Source organism: Mustela nigripes, chromosome 15 (genome assembly GCF_022355385.1).
Source record: "Mustela nigripes isolate SB6536 chromosome 15, MUSNIG.SB6536, whole genome shotgun sequence".
Classification (NCBI taxonomy): domain Eukaryota; kingdom Metazoa; phylum Chordata; class Mammalia; order Carnivora; family Mustelidae; genus Mustela; species Mustela nigripes.
The window spans coordinates 21,859,403-21,886,733 of record NC_081571.1 but is presented as its reverse complement, the minus strand read 5'-3'; the positions used below and the strand labels follow the sequence as shown (position 1 = coordinate 21,886,733).

General features: G+C 50.4%; 1 protein-coding gene across 3 annotated transcripts in view; it reads right to left on the bottom strand.

The window, feature by feature from the left end:
- Positions 1–280: 280 nt before the first annotated feature.
- The window catches only part of ATP7B (ATPase copper transporting beta), a 71,295-nt gene continuing 44,244 nt past the window's right edge, over positions 281–27,331 (bottom strand). For 2 of the 3 annotated variants that reach the window (XM_059378030.1, XM_059378028.1), the window contains 17 exons: positions 26,001–26,162; positions 23,893–23,969; positions 22,216–22,390; positions 20,954–21,187; positions 20,143–20,234; positions 13,318–13,445; positions 13,048–13,202; positions 12,697–12,831; positions 9,696–9,890; positions 8,106–8,288; positions 6,633–6,801; positions 5,354–5,497; positions 3,997–4,139; positions 2,411–2,614; positions 2,193–2,310; positions 1,604–1,706; positions 281–1,083 (listed from right to left, as the gene is read on the bottom strand). In XM_059378030.1, the coding sequence (XP_059234013.1) occupies positions 810–1,083; positions 1,604–1,706; positions 2,193–2,310; positions 2,411–2,614; positions 3,997–4,139; positions 5,354–5,497; positions 6,633–6,801; positions 8,106–8,288; positions 9,696–9,890; positions 12,697–12,831; positions 13,048–13,202; positions 13,318–13,445; positions 20,143–20,234; positions 20,954–21,187; positions 22,216–22,390; positions 23,893–23,969; positions 26,001–26,162 (2,691 nt within the window). In that variant the 3' untranslated portion in view covers positions 281–809. The remainder of the gene's footprint in view (positions 1,084–1,603; positions 1,707–2,192; positions 2,311–2,410; positions 2,615–3,996; positions 4,140–5,353; positions 5,498–6,632; positions 6,802–8,105; positions 8,289–9,695; positions 9,891–12,696; positions 12,832–13,047; positions 13,203–13,317; positions 13,446–20,142; positions 20,235–20,953; positions 21,188–22,215; positions 22,391–23,892; positions 23,970–26,000; positions 26,163–27,331) is intronic. The other variant, XM_059378029.1, reaches the window with a different exon arrangement.

Here is a 27,331-nt window from a genome sequence, read left to right as displayed (position 1 = left end):
GACCCTCACTCCAGTGGGGCAGCCACAGTCCACAAGGGCACACCATTCTGAGGAGTGAAGGGCCAGGACTCCGTGGCCAAGCGCCACCTAGGCAAGAAAGAACACCTTGGCCTGAAGAGAAGCAAGGTGGGCTCTCTGGCCAATGCGTGAGGGAGTAGATTCTGGCAGAAGCGCCTGAGAGCAGCAGCAGGGATCACTACGCTCCTGCTGTCAGAGGTCCGACAGGGGTGCGCTGGCGGTGGGGTGGCCCCAGCATTAAGAACACAAAAGGAAGACATGGTGCCGGCAGACATCAGTGGGGTGTATTTGAGGTAAACTGTGGTCTCAGATACGCAATCATGTGGGTGTTGTCAAAAAGAACCCAACACGAGGCTTCTCGTGAGGAAAGGCCCAGCTAAGTTTTTGGTCCCGATGAGATTTTCCTCGTTTTACAAGTAGTCGTTCCAAACACTAAAGCAGAGGCCTGTGAGGAAGGCTGGCCATCCTCTGCTCTGCTAGAGTCCAGCAAGGTTCCCGACAAGCCCAGGCCCACAGCATGGTCAGGCCGGGAAGCCTGGCCCCTGTGCCGCTGGGATCCCAGTGGGGACGGGGAGGTGGGTGACCCAGGAGCCACATAGGGGCACCACCCATGCTAGGAGGGATGACCAGCCATCTCCAGGAGGGAGTGGAAGTCCCCAGGGCTGGAGGGGAGCTTCGCCCATCTTGCTGCTGGAGCTGTGCCTGTTCGGCCCGAGCCTCGGTCCCCGGGGAAGCCGGACCAGCTACTCAGTGAGGAGATGGACCCCTGGGTCTCCACCCGCCTGCAGCTTTCAGATGCACTGCTCCTCATCTCTGTCGTTCAGGAGCAGAGACCACTTGTCCCCACCATCATCAGCCGCAGCACTGTGTCGAGACAGCTTGTCGGACTTCAGGGAGGACAGAGACACCTGGCTGATGAAGCTGACCTGGTCCCAGGGTGTAGCCCTCGGGGAGTCCCGCCGCCGGTCATCCATGCCGATGTACACGCTCACCTGCGACGCCGTCAGGGGCTTCATGCGGCCCTGGGCCTGGGCCTCATACCGCTCCAGGTCAGGCTTCTTATAGCTGCCGAGTGAGATTCCAAGAGCATTTGAGCCATTGCGGGCACACGCCTTTTTTTTTTTTTTTTTTGGAGGATGGTAAAGAACTCTCACCAAAGTCTTGGGATTACGCATGGTATGGAAACCTCATGGATTTTAGGATTTTTAAAGGAAAGGGTATTGAGTTCCTAGGATTCAAGTCAAGTTCGACTGATTGAGAAACCTCCCATCCAAATGCCTGGCACCCTGCAGCTGTGCCACTGAAAGCATGAATCAACATCTTTTCAAAAAAGTAAGAAAGGCAATACACGAGGACCCCAGGTGGACATGGCATTACTAGAACAACCCTGGAGTAGAGTGACTGCTACAGCAGCCAGCACGCCAGGTGGCGAGGAGCTGCCCCCTTGGGGTGCCCATCCAGATATTACACACCCCTACCTCTGGTGCACCAGGGCCCTGTGCACAGCACCCACCCATCACTAGCCCACAGGGCAGGGGGCTAGGCGTGGGGGAGAAGGCTCTTGCTCTGTCCTAGAGGGACTCACCACTTGAGCTGCAGCGACGAGAGAACCACAGACACAGAGGAGGCCGCCATGGCCGCCGAGCCCATCCACGGCTGCAGCACAATGCCGATGGGCATGAAGACCCCTGGCCGAGGGAAGCACAACACTCGCACCATAGCCCACAGAAGGTCCTCACCTCGGGCTGCCCCCTGTAAAGTTCTCCATTTCGGGGTGGCTCAGAACCCCCTTCTGCCACTTCATGGCCACGTGCCCGCATGCCTCTTTAGTAGGCGGTCTTGGAGCTGAGCCAGGGTTACGGTCTCGGGGATTGGGGTCCCCCACCCACTCTGGCCTTCCTGGGACTGTCCACAGGCAGCATCGTGGGCTTCAGGGGACACTGCAAGGGAACAGGGAATCCCAGGGACCCTCTCAGCAGGTTTCATTTCCCTTTAGAGACTTAGAAAGTGGAAAATACATCAACTCTTCCTAAAATGCTTCTGCCCTGCCCGCCGGCTGGCTACCCAGGGATGTGGGCCACTTATTAAGTTGGGCAGGAAGCCAGCAGGCAGAGAGAAGCCTTCCTGGCCTTGGCTGGAGTCAAAGGTAACCAAGCAGTGGAGAGCCACCCTACCTGCCGCGATGGGTATTCCGATCAGGTTATAAATCAACGCCAGCACCAGGTTGAGGTGTATTCTCCAGACGGTCCTCTTGGAGAGGTGAATGCTAGCCACCACATCGAGCAAATCGTTCTGTAGGAGGAACACAACGCCTGTCAGGAGCTCTGTCCCCAGGCCCTCCCTGCTCCCATAACCAGGACAACAGGGCACAAGAAGATATGGCCAAGCTCACTCTAATGAGGACAACGTCAGCAGCCTCGATGGCGACATCCGTGCCTGTCCCGATAGCAATGCCCACATCAGCTTGGGCCAAGGCCGGCGAGTCATTAACCCCGTCTCCTACCATGGCAACTTTCTTCCCTTCATTCTGGAGCTCCTGGACCTTGGCCACCTTGTGAGAAGGTAGCACCTCTGCAAAGACTTTGTTGATACCAACCTAAAAGTTAAAACACAAATACGTGACAACACCTGGTGTTGGCAAAGGATAGTGAACAGCAGCAGAAACCTGTGAGGCATCCAGCCCCACTGCCTCCGGCCTCCAAGCCCAGGCAATGGTGTCAGTCACACCCTAGATCCCAGGGACTGCCATCCCCGTGCCCCCTTCCATGGGGGATTAGTCCTCATGCTGGTCTCCCTGCCCACTTCCAAATCTTTGGTCTTTCCAAAACAGTGGTCAGCTGGACTCTCTCAGTGGATTACACTTCTCCTGGGATGACATCCACAGGACCCCTCAGGAACTGGTCCTGCCCGCTTCCAGCCCATGCTGAATTCTGCCCCGTTCAGCATCCTGCTGCTCTCCAGCCCAGTGCTGCGGTGCTCAGGCTGCCCGCTCTGTCCTGGAAATGTCAGCTTCCCTTTCTCCGACCCCCCCCCCTTCTTCATCTGACTGCTCCTGACTTAAGCATTTCCTCCCCTGGGAAGGCGGCTCCAGCCTCTGCCACACTGGGGTCAGTTGGCAGCTCCCACGCGTCCGGTGCACTTTTCTGTGGCAGAAGTGAGCACTCAGTTCAGCCCTGGCCTCTGGTCACCCGTCCCCCCAAGACAGAGCTGCCGTGGGGCAGGCGCTCGCCCTCTTTGCTCCTCTCTGGAGCGGGTCCCATGGGTGGGGCTTAGTTAAGTGCTTGCTGAACAGCTAAACGAGTTTGAAGCAGGAGGGGTGATGGTACTCAACAAAGTCCCGTTAGCGAGAAAGGCCATGCGGAGAAGGACCACTGCTTCCCTTGTAAGAAGCAGTTCACTTTCAAAAGCATCTGGCATACACACATTTGGGGAGGGTGCGTAGCCTTTGGGAATTGGCGCAGGAGTCCTCACTATAAGCAGGGTTGGACAGGTGTGCAGTGGTGCTGTCCTCACCGCACGCACTCTGAAGTAAGGGCTGCTGGAGACCTGCCAGACCCAGAAGTCTGTCTGTCTGTCTGCCGCATGGGCATGCGGAAGAGCTGAGTGGACAATCATCTCCTGAACACCATGCCTCAGAACCTTTATATTTCAGCTCTCAAGCCATGATCTTTGTTTTTGTCCCAATGGAAAGACAGAAACAGAGAATGTTGGAATTGCGTTTTCCAGGGCAGCCACCTGTCCCAGGTTCAGACATCCAGGCTCCAGGGACTGGCGCTTGGCAATAGCAGCACGGCGGGGGGTCCCCCGTGGGGCACTGCACAGCTCGGAACAGAGCAGGAGCACCCGGAGAGGGGTAAGGCCAGAAGCAATGTGGAGCGCTGCAGGCCCTGGTGTTGCTACTTTTCCTCAAAGTGCTCTGGGGGGTTCAGAGAAACCTCCAAGGGGGAAGATGTCCAGCCCCCGGTCCCCAGCACGCACCTGGGTGGCGATGGCTCTGGCCGTCTTCCGGTTGTCCCCTGTGATCAGTACCACGTCCACACCCATACTCTTCAGCGTGTGCACGGCCAGGGCTGCCTCCTGCTTGACTGCGTCGGCGATGGCGATCATGGCACAGAGCACGCCTGCAGGCGACACCCTCGGTCAGTCCACAAGGGCAAGCCCTGGGCAGCCCAAGGGGCAAAGGAGGCTCTGCTACCAGAAACAGTTTCCATAGCGCAACGGCACACGTGAAAAACAAAACACCAAGTTATAGAACATAGCCCGGTTTCGATTTTGTGTTTTAAAAACGACCTCCATTTACAGAGGCACACAATAGTCTGGAAGGAATATGAAACATTTCCAGTGGCTCTCTGAGGGGTAGGATAAAGAGTCATAGCATTTTCTTTTGTATAGCTCTCCGAATCTTCCCAATTTTCTGCAAGGGACATCTATTACGTTGCAGAGTGCCTGGCTCATAATAACTCGGTACATGTTAGCTATTATGATATGAGAAACAGAACGAATACGATAAAGGCTACTGAATAATGATGAATGTCCAAACAGAAAATCAGTCCTTCCTCTTCTTCCAGAAAGCATTCGTTGTGCTGGGTGGGGGAGGGAGGGTTGCCTGAACGAATCTTCAGCTGGTGATGTAGGAAGGCACTCGAGCACTGAGGCGGGGGCACAGCAGGTTCAGGGGCGTGGGGTGACACGGGGCATGGCTCCTTCAGCACAGCTGGTTCTGATCTGAGGGGCTGAAGGGACTACAGGGTTTTAAGGACATTGGAAAGGCCATGGCGGCGCAAGAAGGAAAAAAGAGTGGGAGAGGACACACTTCGTCGAAGCATTAAAGGTATCTATGCTGCTCATCAGCCCAGTTTTACTTCTATAAGCAGAAACTGCCATTAACAGTGTAAGATTCCAGTCATCTGAGGCGTAAGTGCCCAGACACATGCGATCTTGGGGACCTCCATGGAGGGGCAGCAATCTCATTCCTTAGGACCCGGTGGGTGTCCCCCTCGATAACAGGCCAGTGCTGCGTGTGCCGCGACGAAGAGGAGGGCGACGGAACCACGGGCTCAGACGGAAGCCGACGGGGATGGAGAAGGCAGGAGGAGGCTAAAGACGGAGGAGGCTAAGGCTAAGACGCCTCACTCTCGGGGGCAGGACGGGCACAGCGAGAGCGGGCCTCCGACGGAGAAGGAAGAGAGAAACTGGCAAGGCAGCCTTTGGGGACACAGAACTTAAATGAACAGAGAAGAAGATTTACTGGGGGAGAAAAAAGGAGAAAGCCTATTTTTGCCAGAGAACTCTAAGAAACTCCGCTGTCCAGAGCAGAAGGCGAGGGGGGCAGTACCGTCAATGGCCACCAGCACGGCCGTCTGGCCTTTGAGCTCATGATTCGCCATCGCGTCACTGACGTCGCTGGAAATGGTTAGGCCGTTGCGCCTCATCCATTCACGGTTCCCGATGAGCACAGAGAAGGTCTGGGGGGTCCCGTCTGTTCCAAAGAGTTTGTGGTTATTCCCAAATAGTCCAGTTTTACTGTGAGAAAGGACTCAAAACCATGGAGTCCGTGTAACAGCAAAAAAGCGCATGGAGCGGTTTTGAAACACTGTAACTAGCGAGCACCTCGCAGAACACCACCCTTAAAGGACAGGGAAACAGATGTCATAAACGCTAAACACCCGGTGGTGTCCTTATTTGCCTTTAGGCGGTACCTGCCGGCCCCTCTTCTGCAGAGATGAGAAGCAACAAGTGCAGCTTGTGCGTCAGCAAACAGCTTGTCTACGTCTGTGGATGTTTAACAGCTGTCTCTCCTAAGCGGCCGGGTGAGTCTTTCCCTGTCACTTTCTAACTGTGTGTGCCACTCACCTGGGGGTCACCTCACGGATCAGTCCTGGCAGCTAAATGGAAGGGTTGTGCTGAGGTTCTGAACTGCTAGGAGGTGGCAGAAGGCTTCCAATCAGACCCCAGAGCACTTAAGAGAGAACACCAGACACAGGCGTTTTGGTTTGGGAGGGCTTCCCCACTCTCACCCTGATGGCTGGCAAGCTATCCTCCGAATCAGAAAAACTGTTTTCAAAGGCAGCTGTCACTCCAAGCAGTACCCCTTCCTGGCTCGGGCAGACCACTTCCATCTGCATTCCCTGCTACAGCCAGCGCTGTAAATGGGACCCATCGCACAGGAGGGGGACTGGAGGAGCAAACGAATTCCCATCTGTCCCCAGTCAGTCTGCTTCTCCCTCTCCTACTCTCCCTCAGTGCTTATCCTCTCTTTCTCTCTCTTAAATCTTAAAATTCTTAAAAAAAAAAAAAAAAAGTAAAGAAAAAAGAAAGAGGAGACTCGAGATTATGGGTCACAGAAGCAATACTCCACGAATTTCAGTAACATATACTACTGTCTGCCATTAGCACCAAGATTCAGAAGTATCAGAGAACGCAACCATGGACAAACAGTAGGCCTTCCTGGGGGAGGGAGGCATGCGGTGCCCCGGCCAGGAGCCAGCCTGTCCACAGCCAGGGACCCCATGGTGGTGTGCTGGCCTGGTGCTCTCTGGTTAGGCACACCACCAGCTGACCCGGCCGGGCCCAAGCCATGGCAGGCTGGGCAGAGAGACAAGGGCCTGGGATACCTATTTCCTCGGGAGCGCTGCCAGCCCTGCTCGGGGGAGCCGCCTGTTTGCTCTGCTGGCTCTCGCTGTGGGCCAGGAGGCCCTCCACACTACTGACTTTGCAGCCGATTCCACAGCCGGGCACTGCTTGGAAGTCCGTGCAGTATCCCAAGGAGTCGGTTCCCAATTCCTGTGAAGCCAGGGAGAGACGGGAGGTGAGGAGAGGCCAGAGAGAGCAGCACCAAGCAGGGGCCGAGAGGAAGGCAGGATGGGGCAGGTGAGGAGATCGACTAGTAACTCAGTAATTCCTTCTCTCCTCCGATGCAGACACGATAATTATTAAATGGTTGTCTCATGACATGGGACAAGGGACAGACCAGGAAGAAGAAGAGCAGTTCACAGCAAACGCCTCAGATTAACGGAGGTTGGGGGGGGCCAAAAAGAGGAGAGAGATTATTTTTACGTTGCAAATAATTTCCTGAGAATGATGGAACAGGCAAACGGGAACAAAGCAGCTTGGAGGCTCTCAGGAGGTCACTGCCCATCTCCAGGCCCTGGGGGTACGAGGGAGAGGCAGGGGAAAGGCGTGAGGAGCGTCGTGTGGGGTCAACCACACAGCAAAGGAGGGATGACGGAGCACATTCATCCTGAAGCATCCCAAGAGAGAGGGGGAAATGGTGGTCTGAATGACCCTTCACAAAACACCCACAGAGATTTCTGGAAGACTTCCTGTCCAGGTAGAGCAGTCAGCTTTGCCCCAAGGCATTAATTGTCTTTGCCCAGACCATTTAAAAATGTTCAGGACAACATTCTGGCACAACCGGCTGCTTCTATATTTAGACTGAAGACAAAGAAAACGAAACAGGACCTTTCATCGGGTGAGGTCAAAGGACGAATGCTTCCCCATTAACTGCCAAGAATCCACTGGGCATTTGGCTCACCTCTGCTGGCTCCTCTCCATTTCCCGTCCCCGGCTGAGGGGCCTCTCCTGGTCTCACCCTAACCCTCCATCCAGTTCTGTATTCCCCTTTGCACTAAGCACTCATAAAGGACTGGGCTGATCCGCCGACCACCCTCCCCACTGGACCGTCAGCTCCCAGAGGGTGGAGCTCACATCCCAGCTGTTTTTTTGTTATTCCAAGCAGACGGTCAGTACCTGCTCTGTAAGTGACCCGTAACACTGAACCACCATCATTTGTGATGATCTGGAAATGGGACAAGGGACCCATCACTGAGCGCTGCATCTCCACCTATTCCACAGGGGCCTGCTGAGGGGTTCCCAAATCCCACAAGCTGAGGCTCCTGCAAGGCAGTTGAGCCAGGGTACAGAAGCAGCAGCAGAAGAGGCATGTGAGGAAGAAGGCGCTTGGAGGCTTCCAGCCCAGCCAGTGAAGTGGAGGAGGAGGCTGGGGTCGGGGTAGGGTAAGGGGGAGTTTGCAGTGGGTGGCGGGGGGTAGGGTGGGGGAGAGACGAGCACTGCCCAGGTCTGCATACCTCTTTACAATACTTGGTGATTGCCACGCCCAAGGGGTGCTCGCTGCTGGCCTCTGCAGTCCCCACCACAGCAAGAACCTTCCTGAGGGGCATCATGGCCACATCCACGAGCAGGAGGACCCTCATGACTTTGGGGACCCCATGGGTGATGGTGCCAGTTTTGTCAAACATCACGGTCTTTATCTGCCAAAACAACCACATCTTGATGACCACAAATATAGATGGAAGCGACTTTAAGAGCCCGCACAGTCTTGGGGCAGAACTCCATTTAACCCTGCTCAAGCAGGTAACAACACCCCTTCATAACTCACATTAACACATCCTCTGCAATCAATCTCACGGTTCAACTACTCCCATGACGAAGACCCAGTTTCCCTGCCTGTCTGGCCAAAACAGTCTGCATTGTGACTTAACCTTCACCAGACTGAGCAAGAAACTGTCATTCTAATTTGATGGGACATGGCATGGTACCATCTCCTGGAAAGTGACACCATGCAGATCTCCCATGTCAGGACCCTGGCAGTCTGCCCATCTCCCTGTGCACAGTGTGTCTATGGCCTAAGTGCAAACGCCTACTGCGAATAAGGAGCTTGCACTCCAGGTTCAAAGAAAGGAAGGGATGGGTGCCTGGGTGGCTCAGTTGTTAACCATCTGCCTTCCACTCAGGTCATGATCTCAGGGTCCCAGGATCGAGCCCTGCATCAGGCTCCCTGCTCAGTGGGGAGTCTGCTTCTCCCTCTACCCCTGCTCTACTTCTTGTGCTTTATCTTGCTTTCTCCTCACTCTCAAATAAATAAATAAAATCTTAAAAAAAGAGAAAGAGAGAGTGAAAAAGGGAGCGTTTCCCCGCCACAATAACAAGCCACCACCAAAGCCAGTTTCTCCACCAGGCCCACTTGGTCAATGGCAACCTGCACCCGTCCCCATGGGTCTGGGTTCTGCCATTTTGGTACCTGTGTCCATGGCCAGAGCCCACTCATCCCTGAGCTCCATACCTCCCCAAACCCTACAGAAGCCCAGCTGTTTGCTGTGGTCTGAATGTCCCACAGGCACGGCTCCCCCTCACTTAGCCCACAGCACTCATCTGGGCCCAGTGCTCAGTGGTGGTCTCTGCAACACACATGACGGCTCTTCCTCCAACAATCCTTGCCTCCTTTAGTCCATCCTTGCATTCTGCAGCCACAAGTAACCCAGCCCCACCCCCACCATGGTCCCTTCAGATCCCCCCTCCGCTCCCTGTTGTTCTCTGGGTTTAGCTCCTGCTGAGCTTCCTCATCTGAGAAATGGGAATGATAAGCACCGACATCAAAGAGTTGTTAATGAAATTAAATCAATTCTTATTTAATCCTGCAGCTGTTAGCTGTTCCTGCTATTATCATTCCCAGCCCCTGCGGGCTTCCTGTTTTACTTAATTAACAGTGCTGCCCTCCAGCCTCTTCCAGGTTTTTCTCTTAATACAGAATGTAAACAGATACTACTTTCCCACCAAGTCTCTTCAGTTTCCAAAAAAAAAAAAAAAATCACAAAGTAACAGCTACAGAGTCATTCCAGGCAACACGTCAGAGGATAGCCAGGAGTGCAAGGGCCAACCTTGTGGGCCATCTCCAGAGGCTTGCCTCCTTTGATGAGGATGCCATTCTGGGCGGCCACCCCGGTGCCCACCATGACCGCCGTGGGCGTGGCCAGGCCCAGGGAGCAGGGGCAGGCGATGCACAGCACCGTGATGGATGTCTGGAACGCAAACCGGATGATCACCTCTGCCTGGGAGATGTGCTTGCTGTGGGTCTGAAAAGGGGAAAGAGATAAAGGCAGGCTGAGGGTTGAAGGAGGAATCACACTGACTTCCAATCACAGAACATTTCAGCATGAGCACATTTCAGCAAGAGCAGCTGCGAGCTGAGATGCATAATGAGCCGGGGTCTGGGGTCCAGAGTGTGGGGTCCACTCTGCTTCGGTGCTGTGTTATCATGTGGCTCACCTTACTGGTTCCCACCCCAGTTTTTCAACTTGACATTCTAGGCTTTCCTCTAAGAGAGGCATGATGGGAGGAGAGAGTCGTGTAGAACTCCCTGCTAGGGGAAGGAGCATGGACTCTGGAACTGGACCGTGTACGTCCATGCTGGCCCTGGCACTGACTCACATCTCTGCGAGTGTCAGATCCCTCACTTTCGGAATGGACACAATACGACCAAGCACACCCAGCTGGTTGTTGTAAGGTTTAAATGAGCTGATACACATATAAATACACATAAACACACAAATATATTGTACAAAACCTGCCATGGGCAAAGCCCCTGAGAAACTGTAACTATCACATTATCAATATTACATATTAACAATATTACACATTATTATCACAGCGTTTTTTTTTAAAAACTAGAGACACCTCAGAGGGAATTTATGAATTAAATTAAGGGTATGAGGTGCATAATGAAATCTTATACAATTGTTGAAACGATGGTGTATGTCTATACTTGCTGACATGGAAAGATCCCAGCAACACTGTTAAGTAAAAAAAGTAAGTACAAAATGGCATGTGTTGTGACTGAATTAGTGCAAAATTACCTGCCTGCATCTCTATACAGCTTTCAACAATACTGGAAAGAGGTTTCCCAGAGTGCAAAAAATCATCATTCCTAGGGATGGAATTTGGAGCCATCTTTATTTTCTTCTATTTTTTCCGCTATTGTTTTCTTTGTAAACCCAAAACGAACAAAATATGGGCCTCCTTTCCAGTTACCTGGCGACACACATAGGCATTACCATTTGCATTCTGACATTTTGCATTATGTTGGTTTATTTTGCAAAATGGCAGGTGTCTCTGCAGCACAATCAGGAGACACTGAATTCACTTTCATCACAGTGTGTTTTCAAAATCAAGGATACAGACCACAACCTCTTTAGCTTCCACCTACACTTTATTCCTTGATTTTGAAAGGCAGAAATCTAAGATAAGGTGTATTACTAAAGGGTCATTTCACTTTGATTAGAAACAGTTGGATTTGGATAGAGGGACAGTGTGTTGAAGACATGGAATTTTTTGAGATAAAGATGATGTGATTTCAAAAAAAACCCCCAAACTCCAGTAATTCTCATCAAAATAACACCAGGCATTCTGATGGGATGGGTGGACTTCTAGAGGGGGACATGAACCTCTCCCTACAAATGACTTAGACAGCAGAGTGATAATACCTTAAAGGAACCTGCAGTCCCTCCTTTGCCAGCATCCTCCCTGATGTTGCAGATAAAAACAGAAGAAGCCAAAGTAAGACGGAAAGGCAGGGAACAGCAGAAAGCCCCATACTCCAACCTGTTCAGGAATGACTTTTCCCACAGCCACATGCCAATGAGCTGTTCTCCCACAAAAGCAGGAATTTGAGGGGGTCAGGTGCCATAACAGCCACTGGCAAATTCTAAGAGTATAGTCCTGGGTTACTCTTCAAAGCACTAAGGTCTCCTGAGATGTCAAGAGTTCAACTAGGACATTTTTCATTTTAGGACAGGACATTCGAGAGAGAAGATGACATCTTAGTAAATGACATGCACCCCAAGAATTTCAGATATGCCTTTAATTAGGGTAGACATTTTTTTAAAGAAAAAAAATTATCCATTCTGCATTTACAGTTTCTTATTCTATGGCTCTATGGTAAAAGAGGCATTCGATCTGGCTAAATAGGAGATACTTTAAACCATAGATAAAACACTGTTCCACTCACTGGGCAGCTGTCAAATAGGACTCCAAGCGGGCCATTCCCCGTTGATGCACATCAAGGTTTCTTAAGCTCGGCACTACTGACATTTGGGGATAGAGGACTCATGGTTCTGGGGGCGGTCCTTGGCCTGGTAGGATGTCTGGCAGTGCCCTCGATCTCTACCCACTCGGTGTCAGCAGCATTCCCTCCCCAGTCATGACAACCAAATACCTCCAGACATCGTCAAATATCTCCTGGGACAATAAAATTACTCCTTATTGAGAATTACTGTTGTATAGAGTTCTTACTTCTTGAGCAGAAAAGGTTTTTTTGGGACTCTCCACTTTTTTGGAAGTTTGACAACATAGTATTTTCCAAGAGAGCATTCATCATCTGCTTTCTAACTCAAGAAAGTATATTCCATTGTCTCGTGTATGTTTAATAAATATTTATTATTAAAAGGCTATTAGCACTGCCCAGGAAGCCACAAGGTTGAAGATGATACTATCAGACATAGAGAGCAAAAAACAAATTTTCTTAAAATCTGTTAAAATGATATTATCATGCCATCAAAATTGTGAAGTGACCTATGATATCTGCCTCATGACCCCAGAAATGGCCAAGGTCACATCATCTAAATGTTATAGGCATGACAACTGAGAGCTAATTGGTGTCTGGGAAATTATTTAACTAGAAGGCAAAGGGCATCTTTAAAAAAAAAAAATTTGCAGAAATAGAGTGATTGTGCTATCTTGGCTAAGATTTTGCTGCCAGTAAATGAGGCAAATAAATGTAATGGGTAATTAAAGCCCAAAGAATCTAAGATATAAGAGAATAGGATTAATGGCAAGAGATTATTTAAAACATAGCAACCATACTGCCCAAAGCATTCAACTTACAGGAAAGTATTTCTGAACAACACCAAAATCGATAAAACCGATTATAATCCATACCACCAACGTCAGCGTTGAAATGATGATGATAAATGGGACAAAATACCCACTAAACCGGTCAGCCAGTTGCTGAATGGGTGCCTATGAAAATAAAACACCAAGACCACGGGAAATTACAATCCACAAAGAAATACATCCCCACAGGCACAGTTGAGCACTGGAGTTCTGAGCCCCCCAATTAACACGCTTACTAATCACTCCCTACTCAACAAAATCTGCCTGAATCTACGAAACTCTCGGAATAACTTCTAAAAGGAGGAAGCTGACGTTAGGTTATTTTTTAACTCTCTTTATTACCTTTGACATCTGAGCCTCTTCTACCAATTTCACGATCTGAGCCAATGTGGTGTCATTGCCCACGTGAGTGGCATTAACGAGTACAGAGCCATGTGCATTTATAGACCCAGCAATCACTATGCTTCCGGGTTTCTTCGTGACAGGCATGGCTTCTCCTGGAGGTGGGGAAGGACATCAACCGTCACACCCTCAGCACCCTGTTCAGCATTCATGTGACCCAGCAACTCCCGCCATACCCGCCCACAGGGAAGAGGAGACAAGCCGCCTCACCTGTGATGAGGGACTCGTCCACCATGGTGTTGCCTTCCAGGATTTTCCCATCCACTGGGAACTTCCCCCCGGGGACAACCTTGATGACGTCGCCCCGCTGCACCAGCTCCATGGGCACCTGCTCCTCCCTGCAAAAAAGCCGCTCAGGTTACACACACAGCAACCAGCCAGAGCTCAGCCCACCCAGCTCGGGTTCCCAACCAAGTGCTGGACTGGTTACACGCTCCTCGCTTTACACCAAGCAGCAGTACTCATTTTATCTGTTCATTTTCAGATCGAGCCAATATGTACTGTGCAAATACTAAGGGACAGGCACTGTATTTGGCACTGGCAGTATAGCTGGGAACAGGACAGCCAAGTCTCTATCCTCAGGAAGACCAATTCTGCAGGAGAAACAGATAACAATATAGTTCCAGGTATTAAATAAGCATTAGGATGCAAATAATATGACCAGAAGTTTTATTTGTTTGTTCTGCGGGGGAGGGAGGGTTCACTTGGAAGATGAGCTGAGACCTGGATCATAAGAGGGACCAACATATAGGCAAAAGAAAGTTCAAGGGGAAAAACCCAACTAATGCGAAGGCCTTAAGGCAAGCAGGAAGGGTGCCTTTGAGAAGCAGGAAGTGAAGCAGGCAGTCCAGGTCTTGTCAGGACGTGCGGAGCACAGTACAGTATGGGCTTTGGATGTAAGGTTTTTCTGGGAAATGACATAATTTGATTCACATTTTCAAGTCATCTCTCTGGCTGCTGCGTGAGAGCAGGCAGCAGGGACGATAATAGAAGCCAGGAGAAGAGGTGGGCTGTGGCAGCCTCCCAAGCAAAAGACGGCAAAGCCTAAATGCGGAAATAAGAGAATCAAAGAGGAGCTCGAAGTTCTGTTACTGAGATGGAGGCAAGTGTGCAGAAGCGGCTGAGGGAGGGCGAGAGAAGAGAAGGAGAAGGGACGAAATGAAGACCTTCACGTTGACATGTGGGCTCTGGGAAGCCTATGCGACTTCCAGGGAAAATGTCAAGCAGGAAGTAGAAAATGGGACTTGAGCTGAGAGGAACAGATCCGGGAGCTGTCCAAATACAGACAGCATTTACAGGCAGGAAATGGTGCCAGCTCACCTGGGTGTGCGAGTGGAAAAGACAAGGCGTCTCGAACTAAGCCCTGGGGCTGGCCCGCTGCACCAAGGGAGACGGGGCAGGGAGGCCTGCAAGGTGGGGGAGAAGGAGTCCCAGTCCAGCCACCAGATATGCAAACGTAATCACACTCTGCCCTTGCGCTTTGTGCCTCTGTGAAGGTCAGCCACACGTGCATAAAAAAGAAAACCAACAGAAAGTTTTCATGGAGAGACTGGGGGCCTGGGGGAAGGCTGGTGAGAGGCCAGACGAAGGCAAACCTGGCAACAGTTGGGTTGGGGTACGTGGTCTGCTTGGGTGAGGGGACAGTTTCAGGAGCTGGTGGAGGGCAGCAGCTCAGTGGGAGGGGCGGACAGGAGCCTGTGGAGCCAGGACAGCAGCTCAGGATGCTTTTGCAGGAAATTGTGCTTTGGCAGAAGAGGGCATGGGGTCAGACAGGAACATGGGGGCCATATGTGTATAAGGACTGGATGCTGGGGGGGCGGGAGGGGCAGGGTCGACCTGAGACAGACAGACACATGGTGGGTGAGGGGAGGGAAGGGCAGAGACAGCCAGCCGGAGCCTGCCAGGGAGCCACCACAGGGGCCAAAAACATGTCCCTGTATACAGCCGACCCTCGAACAACCGGGTTTGCACCTTGTGGGTACAGGCAGGTTTTTAATAAATACAATACAGAAGTACAAGTATGTTTTCTCTCCCTCCTGGTTTTCCTGTCAGTTTTTTTTCTCTTACTTTACTCTAAGAACACAACACATACAAAATCAGTTACTAACCCACTGTTTACATTATCAGTAAGGCTTTGAGTCAACAGTAGCTTATTAGTAAAGTTTTTGGAAGTCAGAGGTTACACTTGGATTTTCGACTCTGCGCTGGGTCAGTGCCCCGTGCCCTACCATTGTTCAAGGGTCACGCGTTTATAACAGTGCCTCACGAACAGTGACAAAGGCAGATAAGCAGGCTCTGAGGTTATGTTAACATTCCCTTCATTCTACAAGGACTACACTCAAACTTCCACAGAGAAAAATGGACAATGAGCTGCCTTAGCCACGTGAGAAGGTAAAACAGAACTTTACTGAGTGTGCGTACCAGGCTAGTGGATTTGTACATTTTTTTTTTCTCACCGAATCTTCCCAAAAGTAGATGAGGTAAGTGATATTCACTCCCAGTAGAGCAAAAACTTAAAGATTTCTTAGAAAGGCACGGAACTGAATCCACACGCCCATTTCTTTAAACGTTGCTAAGGATAAATGTATAAAACTTGGGAACCAAAATGTGCAGAGATAGTAAATATTTCCATCAAAGTTTTCTTTTTTAAAAAACTGTGCAGGAGCATCCTTGCAAAATGAGGATTCAAGAGTGTGTCTGTCTCCAGAGGTCCATCTTGGCACCCCGTGCAGCCCCTGCCCTGCAAGGCTGCGAGCACGCGCAGCTCGGGCCAGTGCACAGAAATACAGGCTCAGCACCACGGGAGCCCGTGTGTGTGCCAGGTGCCAGGGACACGGTGGGGAGCAAAGCAGACGCAGCCCTGACCTCGGGAGCTCAGAGTCCTTGCTAGGGCACTGGTGCCATCGGGGTCAAATCCTTGTACAGAGCCACAGTGTCTTCCTTTCTCCAACAGGGATTTTGTTCCAGGATTAACTGAGATGATGTGTGTTCAGTACATAGTACAGTGCCTGGCATATGGTGAGCTCCCAGGGAACTTTACTTAATGGACGTTTTCCCTAGTGACGGGTCTCTGTGTAGCAGGCCCTGTGCTGGACTGGGATATGCACAGGACGAGATGGAGCCTTTCTCTCAAGATGCTGACAGCCCAGAAGCCACAGACAGACTCATGTATGTAAGCCCAGGAATGGTCACAATACAATAAATGGGTTAGGAAAAGAAGGGGCACCCTGAGGTCTTGAGTGTGGGGAGCAGGCATGAGGAAATCTGTCTGGGGCCCGGGCAGGGTGGCAAACAAGGAGAAGAGGAGTCTCCATAATCTGAGAATGTTCTTTGGTGCTTCTGAAAGTCTCCCAGTGATGGGGATGCCCAGGCCCTGCCCTCTGAGGCCTGCCTACGTGACCTGGAGAAGTTTCCCATCACACCAGCTCCTCACTTGGCAAGACAGGCCTGTTGGGAGAAAAAGCACCTGCTCACTTGTGAAGGGCATCGGGAGCTAAGAGCAGAGCCTTCTCCCCCTGCACAACCTGACAACTAAGCTTTAGAAGGTTTGCTTCTGTGGGACTGCTTCAAGAAACTGGCACCCATGTCCAACTGGGTGCCCTTCAAAGAAACCTTTAGTAATGCCAATCTCTGCTTAATCAAAAGTTGAATTTCCTCTCGATCTGAATTAACCATATCATTCTAAGTCCAAACAGCTTAATTTAAGGTGAAAAGCATTGATGGGGGTCAAGGTGGCTCCTTCCAGGGAATTCCCAGCATTTCTTCTTCAGAAGCTTGTATCTCTCCAAAACACCAAGGTGCAGGAATACACTTAATTGAGAGACAGTGATTTCCCTGGCGTTTCTTCTGCTTCAAGAGCTTCTGCCAGGAGTCTGTCTACCATACCCGTCTCCTCGCTCCTCTCCCTCCTCATCTAACACAAGGTAAAAAAACAAAAACTCAGAACAGAGCAGCCGGTACCTAGACAAACTGTGTAACTCTGATTTCCCCACTACCACAGGAGACTTCAATGCAGCAGACTGGGGACCAGGTCGTGTAGGCTCTTGAATGTCACCCCCACAAACATGGGGTGATTTAATATTTCATAGTTCTTTCATTCATTCAGCTAGTAATCTGAGCACCTGCCACGTGGGTGTCCCAGGGCGAGCGGAGCAACAGCCAAGCAGGTCTGGGGACAGGAAAGGATTCCGGACGACGTTCCCCACCACCACTCCCACTCCCCAAGTTAAGCCCTGAAGGACAAGCAGCCAGGCAGAGGGGAAGAAGAAAGTGTGAGGCGAGACCCAAGAGCCTCCTCCTGGGAGCTGCCAGCAGGGTGTGGCCTGGACAAGATGGAGGTGTGGTGGCACAAGAGGCTGAGGCCAAGAGGCGGGCTGGGGTAGACGCTCAGTCTCACATGTGCACTAAGCACACAGACTTCATCCTAAGGACAGCAAGAAGCTGCAGAAGGAGCTCTAGCTACCGAGGAATATAGCAGATCTGTGCTTCCAAGAGATCACTGGTTTGAATGCGGGAAGATATTTATCCCCACAGGAGGCCAAGGAAGACCCTGTGGCAATGCTTTAGGAGACAGAGTGGTGACAACAGGAAGGGGCAGGGGTTACCAGAGGTGACCACATGCCAGACTGATCACAGACCCTCCCATCACCCAAGACTTGGGACAGACAGGGGTCCCTGGCAGAGGAATAGGCCCAAGTCTTGCTGAAAGGAAATAGCTGAGGCAAGAAACTCTGGTGGCCTTCCAGTGGCACTGCAGAGGCCCAGTGTGGCAAGGCCCCACAGAAGGCGGGGGCTGACTTGGGGGCCCTGGCACCAGCACAACTCCTCTTATAGAAAGTCAAGCTCCTCAGCAGAACAGTGTGTGGCCCTGGCCCTGGGACAGCAGAGTGTGACCACTGGCCCGTCACCTCCCAGCAGCCTGGAGCACACGGTCAGGAAGGTGGTGTAGGAACCACTACCCTGGTCTGACAGACAGGAACCGTGCCTCACAGGCCCTAACTGACCTGCTCCTGCACACAGCCCATCTATGACAAGGCCAGAAGGAACCCTGGTCTTCTGGCCCCTAACTTAGAAAATGGCGCCACCACATGATGAAGGTAGGAGTCTGGCCCGTGAGCGTCCACAGCAACAAAAGTGAACCGCAGTCTTTGATAAAGAACTGAGCTGTGGCTGGGGTAACCCCGCCGTGCTTGGGCATTTCACACAGCTTTTGCCTTCTGGCAAGGATGCGCGTGTCCTCGTAGCCCAATCAACAGAGCAGTCTGTGCGAGTGTGGCCAGTGCTCAAAACGAAAGGCAGTGAGGAAAGGCAGCTGTCACGGCTTTGCTCCCCATCTGAACACTTCCATGTCTCAGAAACTTTCATGTCGTTAATTTATAAGGGGAAAAAAACCAGTCAAGATGCTGGCCCCGCAAATGCTGCCGGGTCCCCCAAACAGTGGAGTGCATGTGGGGGCTCGCACATGCCAGCTGCTCGGTCACACAGGGTCCTCCTGCCTGGAAGACAGGGAGCAGGTGGCCGAGAAGGAGCCCGTTCCAGCTCCGCCACTCACCTGCCCCAGGCTCTGGGCAAGTCACTCCACCCCACTGGGCTTCAGGTTCTTCCTAAAGACACGGTGATGGCGGGAGCACCTACCTTACAGGGTAGTTAACCAGTGAAATTAGGTAGTTTACATGAAGTACCAGCCAGTGGGACTAATACATGGTAGGTTCTCAAATCTCATAATTCCACCCAGGATTTAAAAGCTCTAGCACCCAGATAAAAAACAGTGCCTCCATGCTGTGGTCGGCCAGTGCCTCATTCATGCACAGGCTCACCGAGTGCCCCCCTGGAAAGCAGGGTGGGGGGCTCTCAGCCTCTGAGGACCATCTCTGGGGGACACACTCATGAACCCACACTGGCAACAGCGTGAAGAATGGGCAAGTATGGTGGGGGCGGGGCACAGGATGGCTTTGACAACAGGAGTCTAGACTGTACGTCATACTGGATGGCTGGAATCAGCAAAGACGGCCACCTTGAAGGTCAAGGAGAAACTGACAGAGGGAGTTTCCTGAACAGAGAACCAGAGCAGAGACCTCTTCCCCCGGGGTGGGAGGAAGGGAGCATGCAGTGGGGAGGGTTAGCACTGCAGGCTGAGGGACACGGAGCTGATGGATTTCCCACCTCGGAGCTTCCAGTTTCGGTAGTCAGAGCGAGGTCACGGGTCAAAGGGGAAAGTAGTGGGGCTGGAGAGAGAGTTCAGGAATGTGAGGAAGGTCTGAAATAAGCACTCCCTAGAATATGAAAATGAGGCTGACCAGGGAAGTACAGAAGCCTTAAGTTGTGCAAATGTCCGTGTTATTTACACACCTTAAGAGTCAGTATGTGGACCGGTTAAGAGCATGGGCTCTGGAGTCCAGAGCCTGGCTTATGGCCCATCCTGGCACTTAGCACCCCTGGGACGCTGGGTAGATTGCTTAGCTTTTCTGATCATCGGTCTCCTCATCTGCAAAACACGGCTAGGAACAGTCCTTTTCCTCCTACAGTTTTTTCTTTAAATTAGATTTAATACAAATAGGTTAAAATAGTGTCTGGCAGACAGCAAATGCTATGTAAGTTCCAGCAGTAATGATAATAATTATTATTTTTAATATTTGCCAACTTTATGAAGAAGAGAAGTACTTCTCCCACTTGTATTTTTGGCAAGCTGAAACCCTACCTCCCAGCCTGTGTAAATCCTCCAGATCTCGCAAGGAAGGTCTAGCATGTGGCCCAGGCTCTTGGAGGCTCTCCCTGACCACCTCTCGCCTTTCCCTTCTCTATCCAGGAACACTTGTCACCGAGGCCCCCCGTTCGTCAGGTAGCCTACTCACACACGCCACCTGAGTTGTTGCCTATGTTGTAGTCTGCAAATGCCCTGCTAATTACCTGGATCGAAAGGACAGATCTGACCATACAAGTCTTCACCTGCCCCCACAAAGTCTAGTGGAATGTTGCGAACATGAAGGGTGTTTTGAGATTAATATAAATTGCTTAAAAACTCGGAAGAGAACCCACCTGACAATCAAGTTGTCCTCACCAAGGGTGACAACGGTGGCTTCTGTGGCTTGGAGAGACATGAGTCTGGCAAGGGCTTCTGAGGTTTTGCTCTAGGAAATAATCAAATGGAAAACGGGATCTACCGTAAGCAAACCGTGCAAAGCCAAACCAACACTTGCTAGGCAGGTGTTACAGAAAGCCCCTGCAGAAAGAGGATGACCCTGAACACAGCCGTAGTGCACGTCAGGACGCGCAATGCTCCAGGACAGATGTCACTGCCATCGACACGCAGCCACGTCACCACCATACCAAATGCACAACATCACAAAGTTCTATGAATTACATTTCAGCCGAAAATACGAAACCAGTCTGCCCAGTAACTGCTTTTTTTTTTTTCCTAAGGTTTAATCTAATTTCTTTCAGAGCTACAGTCCCACTCTTTTACAGAATAGGTTAAAATGTGGGTATCATGCAGGGTGTTAAAAATGGCGTGACCCTCAGATGGATGTGTGGATTCGTGAACTAACAAGCCACACGGTCGGTTCCATACAAAGAGGTGGTGTGACCACTGGCCTGCCATCCAGGGTTCTTTCTGTTACACAATGTGCCTGAGCAAAGGTTTCAATAATTAACCAGATTAGCTGGGATTTCGGAAGTAGCAACCAGTTGGGAGATTAGTGATCAGAACACCTAATTATAGTAGGTTTCACATTTCCTGAAGTCTTTCTCTAGACTGTGTGTAATTAGTAATTCTAAACAAGGTGCTCGGATGAATTAAGATTTATGTTACTGAAGAAACAGTTCTTTTTTCACCTGAAGCTACAGTTACCTTTGCCACGTGTTCCAGCCACCGCCCCAGGGCAATGAACACAAAGAGCATGGGGGGGGTGTCGAAGAAGGTGACAGGGCTCCTCTCCGCCTTCTCGGCTACGGCCACCACTAGGATGACAAATGAGTAGGTGTAGGCGATGGTGGTAGCCAGCACGATGAGCACATCCATGTTGGCTGTCCCATGCTTCAGAGACCTGTAGGCCTGGACGTAGAAGTACCACCCGCCGAGGAGCTGAAAGCAGAAGAAGCAACAGCTGCTCAAGGAGGCCTGGAGTCTGAAGAATGACCAGATGCCCAGAGGCCCCTCGGCCTGCAAACGCTCAGACATGACTTCTTCCTCGGCAAGGGACACGGAGGCAATGCATTTCCTAATTCATAGCCACTCACAGGAATGGAGAGCCAAGGTCTTGACCCATTCAGGGTCAACCTGAACAGACGTCCATCAACAGGACGAGGGGGCCATGGGGACATAAGTCATGGTTCGTTTATACTGTGGACAGGACTCTGTAGTCCTGAGAAAGAATGTGCTAGATCTACAAACCACTGGCATGAAAGATGCCCGTAATACACGGTTAAGTGAGAAAGCTGGTTATAAATCAATTTATCTCGTATGATCCTATTCCAATTTAAAAATAAAAAGCCCATGTGTCTGTATAGTGTGAACATGCACACACACCTACATATATAAGCAAACATGTATGAGGATCCGTGAACATGCACGTCCAACTAGTAACACCCCTGGGGACTAGGACTGGGCTGGAGGCTGGGTGTGATTCCAAGGAAGGAATATCTTCCCCTTTGCTTCTTCTAGTTCAGCATGGTTTGAACTGTCTACAACAAATATACATCACAATTGTAATTAAAAAGAAAATAGAGGAAAGAGCAAGTTCAGGCTATAATAATTGCCCTCAGATAGGCTTAAACTAAACATTCCATCGTTGAGGCAGGAGTTTAATTTTCTATTCTAAAGCAGGCGGAGGGCACACTTCCCACCAGCAACACAGCTAGCTCCCTCCTACCAGCCCTGGAGTAGAAGTTCCAGGGGGCCCGGCTCAGGGCTTGCTATACAGGGAGAGTTGATCACCTACAACCGTGAAAGTGATGGTGAGACCAAGTCCTTTTATGCCCACCCGCCCCCTGCCTCTCAAGAATTTTAAGACAGAAAAAAAGCCCCCAGAGGGCAGCTGTGGTAGAGCCACGCTGAAGGGCTGTGTCTGGCGCGGGAGGGCAGAGGTTGCCCCCACCCCCCCCAATACGCACCTGGACAAAGGTACACAAGATAAAGAAGATGAGATTGAGGATGGACAGTCCCGGAATGATGTTGCGGTCCAGGACCATGGCCTCGTGGGGCTCATGGCTGGGCACCAGCATGTAGATCATGAGACCCATGACGGGGATGCCGAACACCAGGCTGCACAGGAAAGACTTCCTCCACCTGCAAAGCAAAGCAGTGACACCAGCCTATTAGGTAGCATCTGTCACTTGGATTGTGGGCTGGCCTTCTCCTGGGGCCTCAGTTTCAGACTTGCTTTTGTCACATGTCTGAGACACACCACCAGGGGTGTGGAGCAAGGGGAAGGCTCCCTCCCTGACACCCAGCCACCTGAGAAAGCACCTATGGGTTTAAACTTCTCGGGGATATTCCAGAGATACACAGACACCCTGCCCGCCTGAGGCTGACCCGTCGCCTCTAATCCGTTGTTGGGGTGGGGGGGACTGAGGCCCAGAACTGAGAACCCAGCCCTAAAGAAGGGGAACACCCCAGCCCACATGGCTGCCTGCTGCTCTTCTTTCAAAATAAAATTTCATACAGCCTCCCAAGAAAAAAAAAAAACAGATAAAAACAAAATTTTATTAGTCTGAACTTACTTCTACATTTGATTTTTAAACTATTATGTAATCTAGTCAGTGAGAACTGCAAAGCCATCTTGGTGAACACCGAAGTCTGACATGGGGGTCGCAGGGGATAGCTGTGGTCTCATGTGAGCATTTGTGACGTTCCCACCACGTGTTGTGGAAGCCCTAGCACACCTCCACTCCGGTCTGCAAACCACAGGCCCCCAAGACGCAATCTTAGACTCTCAGCCTGTCCCCCAGGGCCCCGAGGATTAGCCCCTCGCTCGTCTTCCAGGTGCCTCTCCTGTCAGTCCTTCCCTGCTCCAGGCGTGCTGACCACAGCAGTCACAGGAGTCCCTGAAGACCCCTGTCTCCATGCCCCTAGAAGACCCTCAAGTCAACCCCCATCCCCACAGCCTGGCAAACTTCCACTCACTCTTCGAGGCTCAGATCATGCGTCCCCCGCTGGCTGGCTTCCCGGCGCCCCCTGAACCCACTCGATCCGCTGCTCATCTCCTCTTTCCCAGCCCAGCTAGAGCCCCTCCGAGGCTGGGACGGTATCCTCTTCATCCCTAGCACCTGGCATAGTGCCCTGCCTACAACAGCACCCTTGTGCTTGTGGATCAAGTAAGTGAACGTCCGCAACAACGAATGAGCTCAGGCCGCCTGTTCTCAGGCCGTGTTCTTTCCCATGACTGTAGTTCCTGCCCTCAGACCCCACTTCTAGAACCTATTCAAATAAAGTCTCAAAATACTCTGTTGTGAAAGAAAAAAATCCACACTCTTTCTCCCAACTTAAGTTAGCCACCAGCCGTGTAAGTGGCGATTTAAATTAAAATCAGTTAGGATTCAATCAAAGGAATTCAGTTCCTTAGTCATACTAAGTACTCTGTAGCCTGTGGCCACCACCCTGGGCAGTGTGGGTATAGAACATTTCTGTCATCGCAGAAAGTTCTGTCGGACAGCACTGTCTTAGAGGGTTAACATCACAGAGTGCTGTGGGAAGCAAGGACAGCAGGGACACTGATGAGCACAGAATGAGGCAGGCCCGGTGACGGGGGACACTTGGTCAAGAGCACCAGTCTTTTCTGTTCTACCTACTGCTTTATTTCCACCTTGTGGTCCAAGTGATGGGCGCCGGAGTTTCTCTGGGCCGGGGAAGCATGAAAGCCGATTTCCTTATTATTAAAAAAGGAGAAGTGAGAAACAAGAAGGAAAGCACTTGGTTAAACATGCATTGGTAGAAAGCATTTTACATCTTTGGAAATTAGAAAGTTAACCAAAAAATCGCCTCAAAAGACTACGGGTTTTTCTGCTCATGACTTCTGTACCCAAATCACACTACAAGTCCTGTCAGAGGCCCAGCGCCATCTCTGCTCACAGACTGTATCATCCCCAAGGGAATGGCCTCAGACGGGGACTCCTGGTCCTTCTGTGGGCAAAGCCAGCAGGTTCTGGGAGAAACTTCAACATGCCCTGAGGCTGATTCATGATGAATTTATACACACAGAAATTTTCTGTGAGGAACCCCACCTAGGGAGTGGTCAGGTCAAGCGCTGGCATTCCCTGCCTGAGGAAACTGAAGATCGGAGCCATTAAGCTACTGGAAGAGCAAGGTCTGGGGCTCAGGGAACAGGTTTCAGGGCTCCCCACCTGGGCCTCTCCCCAGAGAACAGACCCAGGCTCCTTCAGCCTCTGCAGGCCCCGCTTCCCCTGAAGCCAGACGGGTACTGCCTGGCAATCTGCTGGTTCTTTTTAGGGAGTGACTCCAGCATTTCTTTGGCCGCCTCGCTCCCTGACCCTCTTCACCTTATCCTATCTGACCCCTTTATGAAATAACACAGGAAAGACTGCCAGGAAATGTCCTGCTGGTCAGCACAACACAAAGAGGGGCCCCGGGACTCTGATGATTAAAATGAAAATTAAAAGTCACGATTGGAAAAAGAGTATCTAAGACCGTCTAAAGACAAATCCTCTTACAAGGAACACCAGCCTAGTTACATTAGGGAAAGAGGCAGCAGAGTCGCAGGAACCGGGGCCAGACATGAACAATAGTCCCCAGATGAGGACAGAGATGCTGCTGTATTGAGCTCAGCCGGCAGCGTGGAGGCCAGGAAGGGCATGAGGAATAAGAAGATGATAGAGATGGGTTCCAAGCACCCCCTGGGACCCTCCTGACAGCACATCAGTCTGCTTTCTGGGCCTCATCAATGCCCCCCACCCCCAATACTGATCTGTAAGACCTGTGCTAGGGCAAAAAGCAAAAGGCCGCTGAGCTTAGAACTGTGAGATCTGGGTTTTCCTGCAGCCTTGAGCTGGATACCAGCAAGTGGAGTCACTTAACCCCTCTGGGGGGTCTCTTCACATCTGCTAGAGAAGCTCTGCTGTCTGCCTGGAAGGCCGGGTTCTAGCAGCAGCAGCCTACTATTAACGCATGTCAAGGAACCCTGCTGAGTCATATAACAGACGACATCTCTCCTAAGCACACACAACACCAAGAGAAAATGAAAGACAACGTCAAGGTTGATACAAGAGGTTTCACTGCGTTAGTACTTCCTGCTGAACTGTGTTTATCCTGACCCTCACGTGTGATGAATTCATCTTGTTCGGGTTTGGACTGTCTAAACTCATCAGATCACCACTAATGCTTATCCTCTTATGGTTTCTAGAAACAGACCTTATAAAGGAAATGAGGAGTGTCCGTGGACAAAGCGAGGGAGGGAACAGAGGGAGGAAGTGTGTGAAAGCTCTTCTAATTGATTTTCCAATCCAGAAACGACTGAACTCTCCCATGATCAAGCAGGCCCAGGTAAAATGCAGTAAGTCCTCTCCTTACCAACCATCCTTTGGTCTATAGATACTTGGCACAGATATAAATAATATTTACAATTACAATCAGGTAATGAAATGTGCCACATATCTTGCTGATATTGATGTTTCTCAAGGAATATCTGCAATTAAAACAATAATTTCCTTTTCTTTCCCATTCACTGATTTTTCACCCTCAGATTATCTGACATTTACTTAATTTCAGTTTATTTTAAAATGATTCACCTTTACTTCCCTGGGAAAACTTGAAGGATAGGCTAGGTGACCTTTTCCTTTATCAATCACTGGTTTTAAAAAGATGGGCACGTTTTTTAGATGGAAGTACAGGTGACACACAACATCATAGGAGTCTGTGTAACATGTTCTAATGAACAACTCACCTCGATAATTCGGACAATATCCCGTGGACCGATAATTTCAGGATCAAATTTCACGTGGGCTTTGCTGGTGGCAAGGGCCACAGAGGCGTAGGTGATGCCGTTTGTCCTTGTGAGTCTGGACTCAATGTTGTGAACACAGGACGCACAGGTCATCCCCGTGATCTGCCACACAGGATGACAAAAATACCGCTCACTTGGGATTGAAAGGATCTCACCGAAAGCCCAGAGGGAGTGGGGTCAGCAGGCAGCCATGAGTCCTTCCTCTTTCCATTACATCATTCCGAGGGCTCTGGACTCCCACCTCCAGACTTCATGGGCAAGATCTGCACGTTCCCCCAGGGGCTGAGGGCAGGTGAACAGCAATTCATCCCCAACCCAGGGACAAGAGACGTAGCTAGTCACGAAGCAGATGGAGACAGACCAACAGGGATGAGCTTTCTTAAGCCACCCAGTCCTCTCTAAAATGGCACTTCTGCCACACTGTGCTTATGGATGAGAGAAAGAGAGTCTGACGTGAGACATACTGTCCCTATAACAGGTGTTAGCAAGCCAGACAAGTCATTCTTTTGAGTGTTAGTGGTCATCATTTCCCAGAATTCTCATTAAATACAGACATAAAATGTCTACACACAGTGTCTGAACATGTGATGATATTAACAACTGCTGAGACCAATTTGAACATTGCTCAAAAAATGTTTTCATTGAACTGAGAGCTTTTCCCCTAAGGTGAGGAACACAGCAGGGATGCCCACTTTAACCACTATTATTCAACATAGTATTAGAAGTCCTAGCCTCAGCAATCAGGCAACAAAAAGAAATAAAAGGCATCCAAACTGGCAAAGAAGTCAAACTCTCACTCTTTGCAGATGATATGATACTTTATGTGGAAAACTCAAAAGGCACCACTCCAAAATTGCTGGAACTCATACAGGAATTCAGCAAAGTGGCAGGATATAAAGTTAATGCATAGAAATCAGTTGCATTTTTATACATTAACAATGATAGAGAAGAAAGAGAAATGAAGGAATCGATCAATTACACCAAAATTACAACACAATTACACCCAAAGCCAAAAGAAACGTAGGACTAAACCTAACCAAAAAGGCAAAGGATCTGTACATTGAAAACTACAGAATGCTTATGAAAGAAATTGAGGAAGACACAAAGAAATGGAAAAACATTCCATGTTCATGGACTGGAACAACAAATATTATGAACATGTCTATGTCACCTAGACCAATCTACACATTAAAAGCAATCCCTATCGAAATACCATCAACTTTTTTTCATAGAGCTACAACAAATAATCCTAAAATTTGTATGGAACAAGA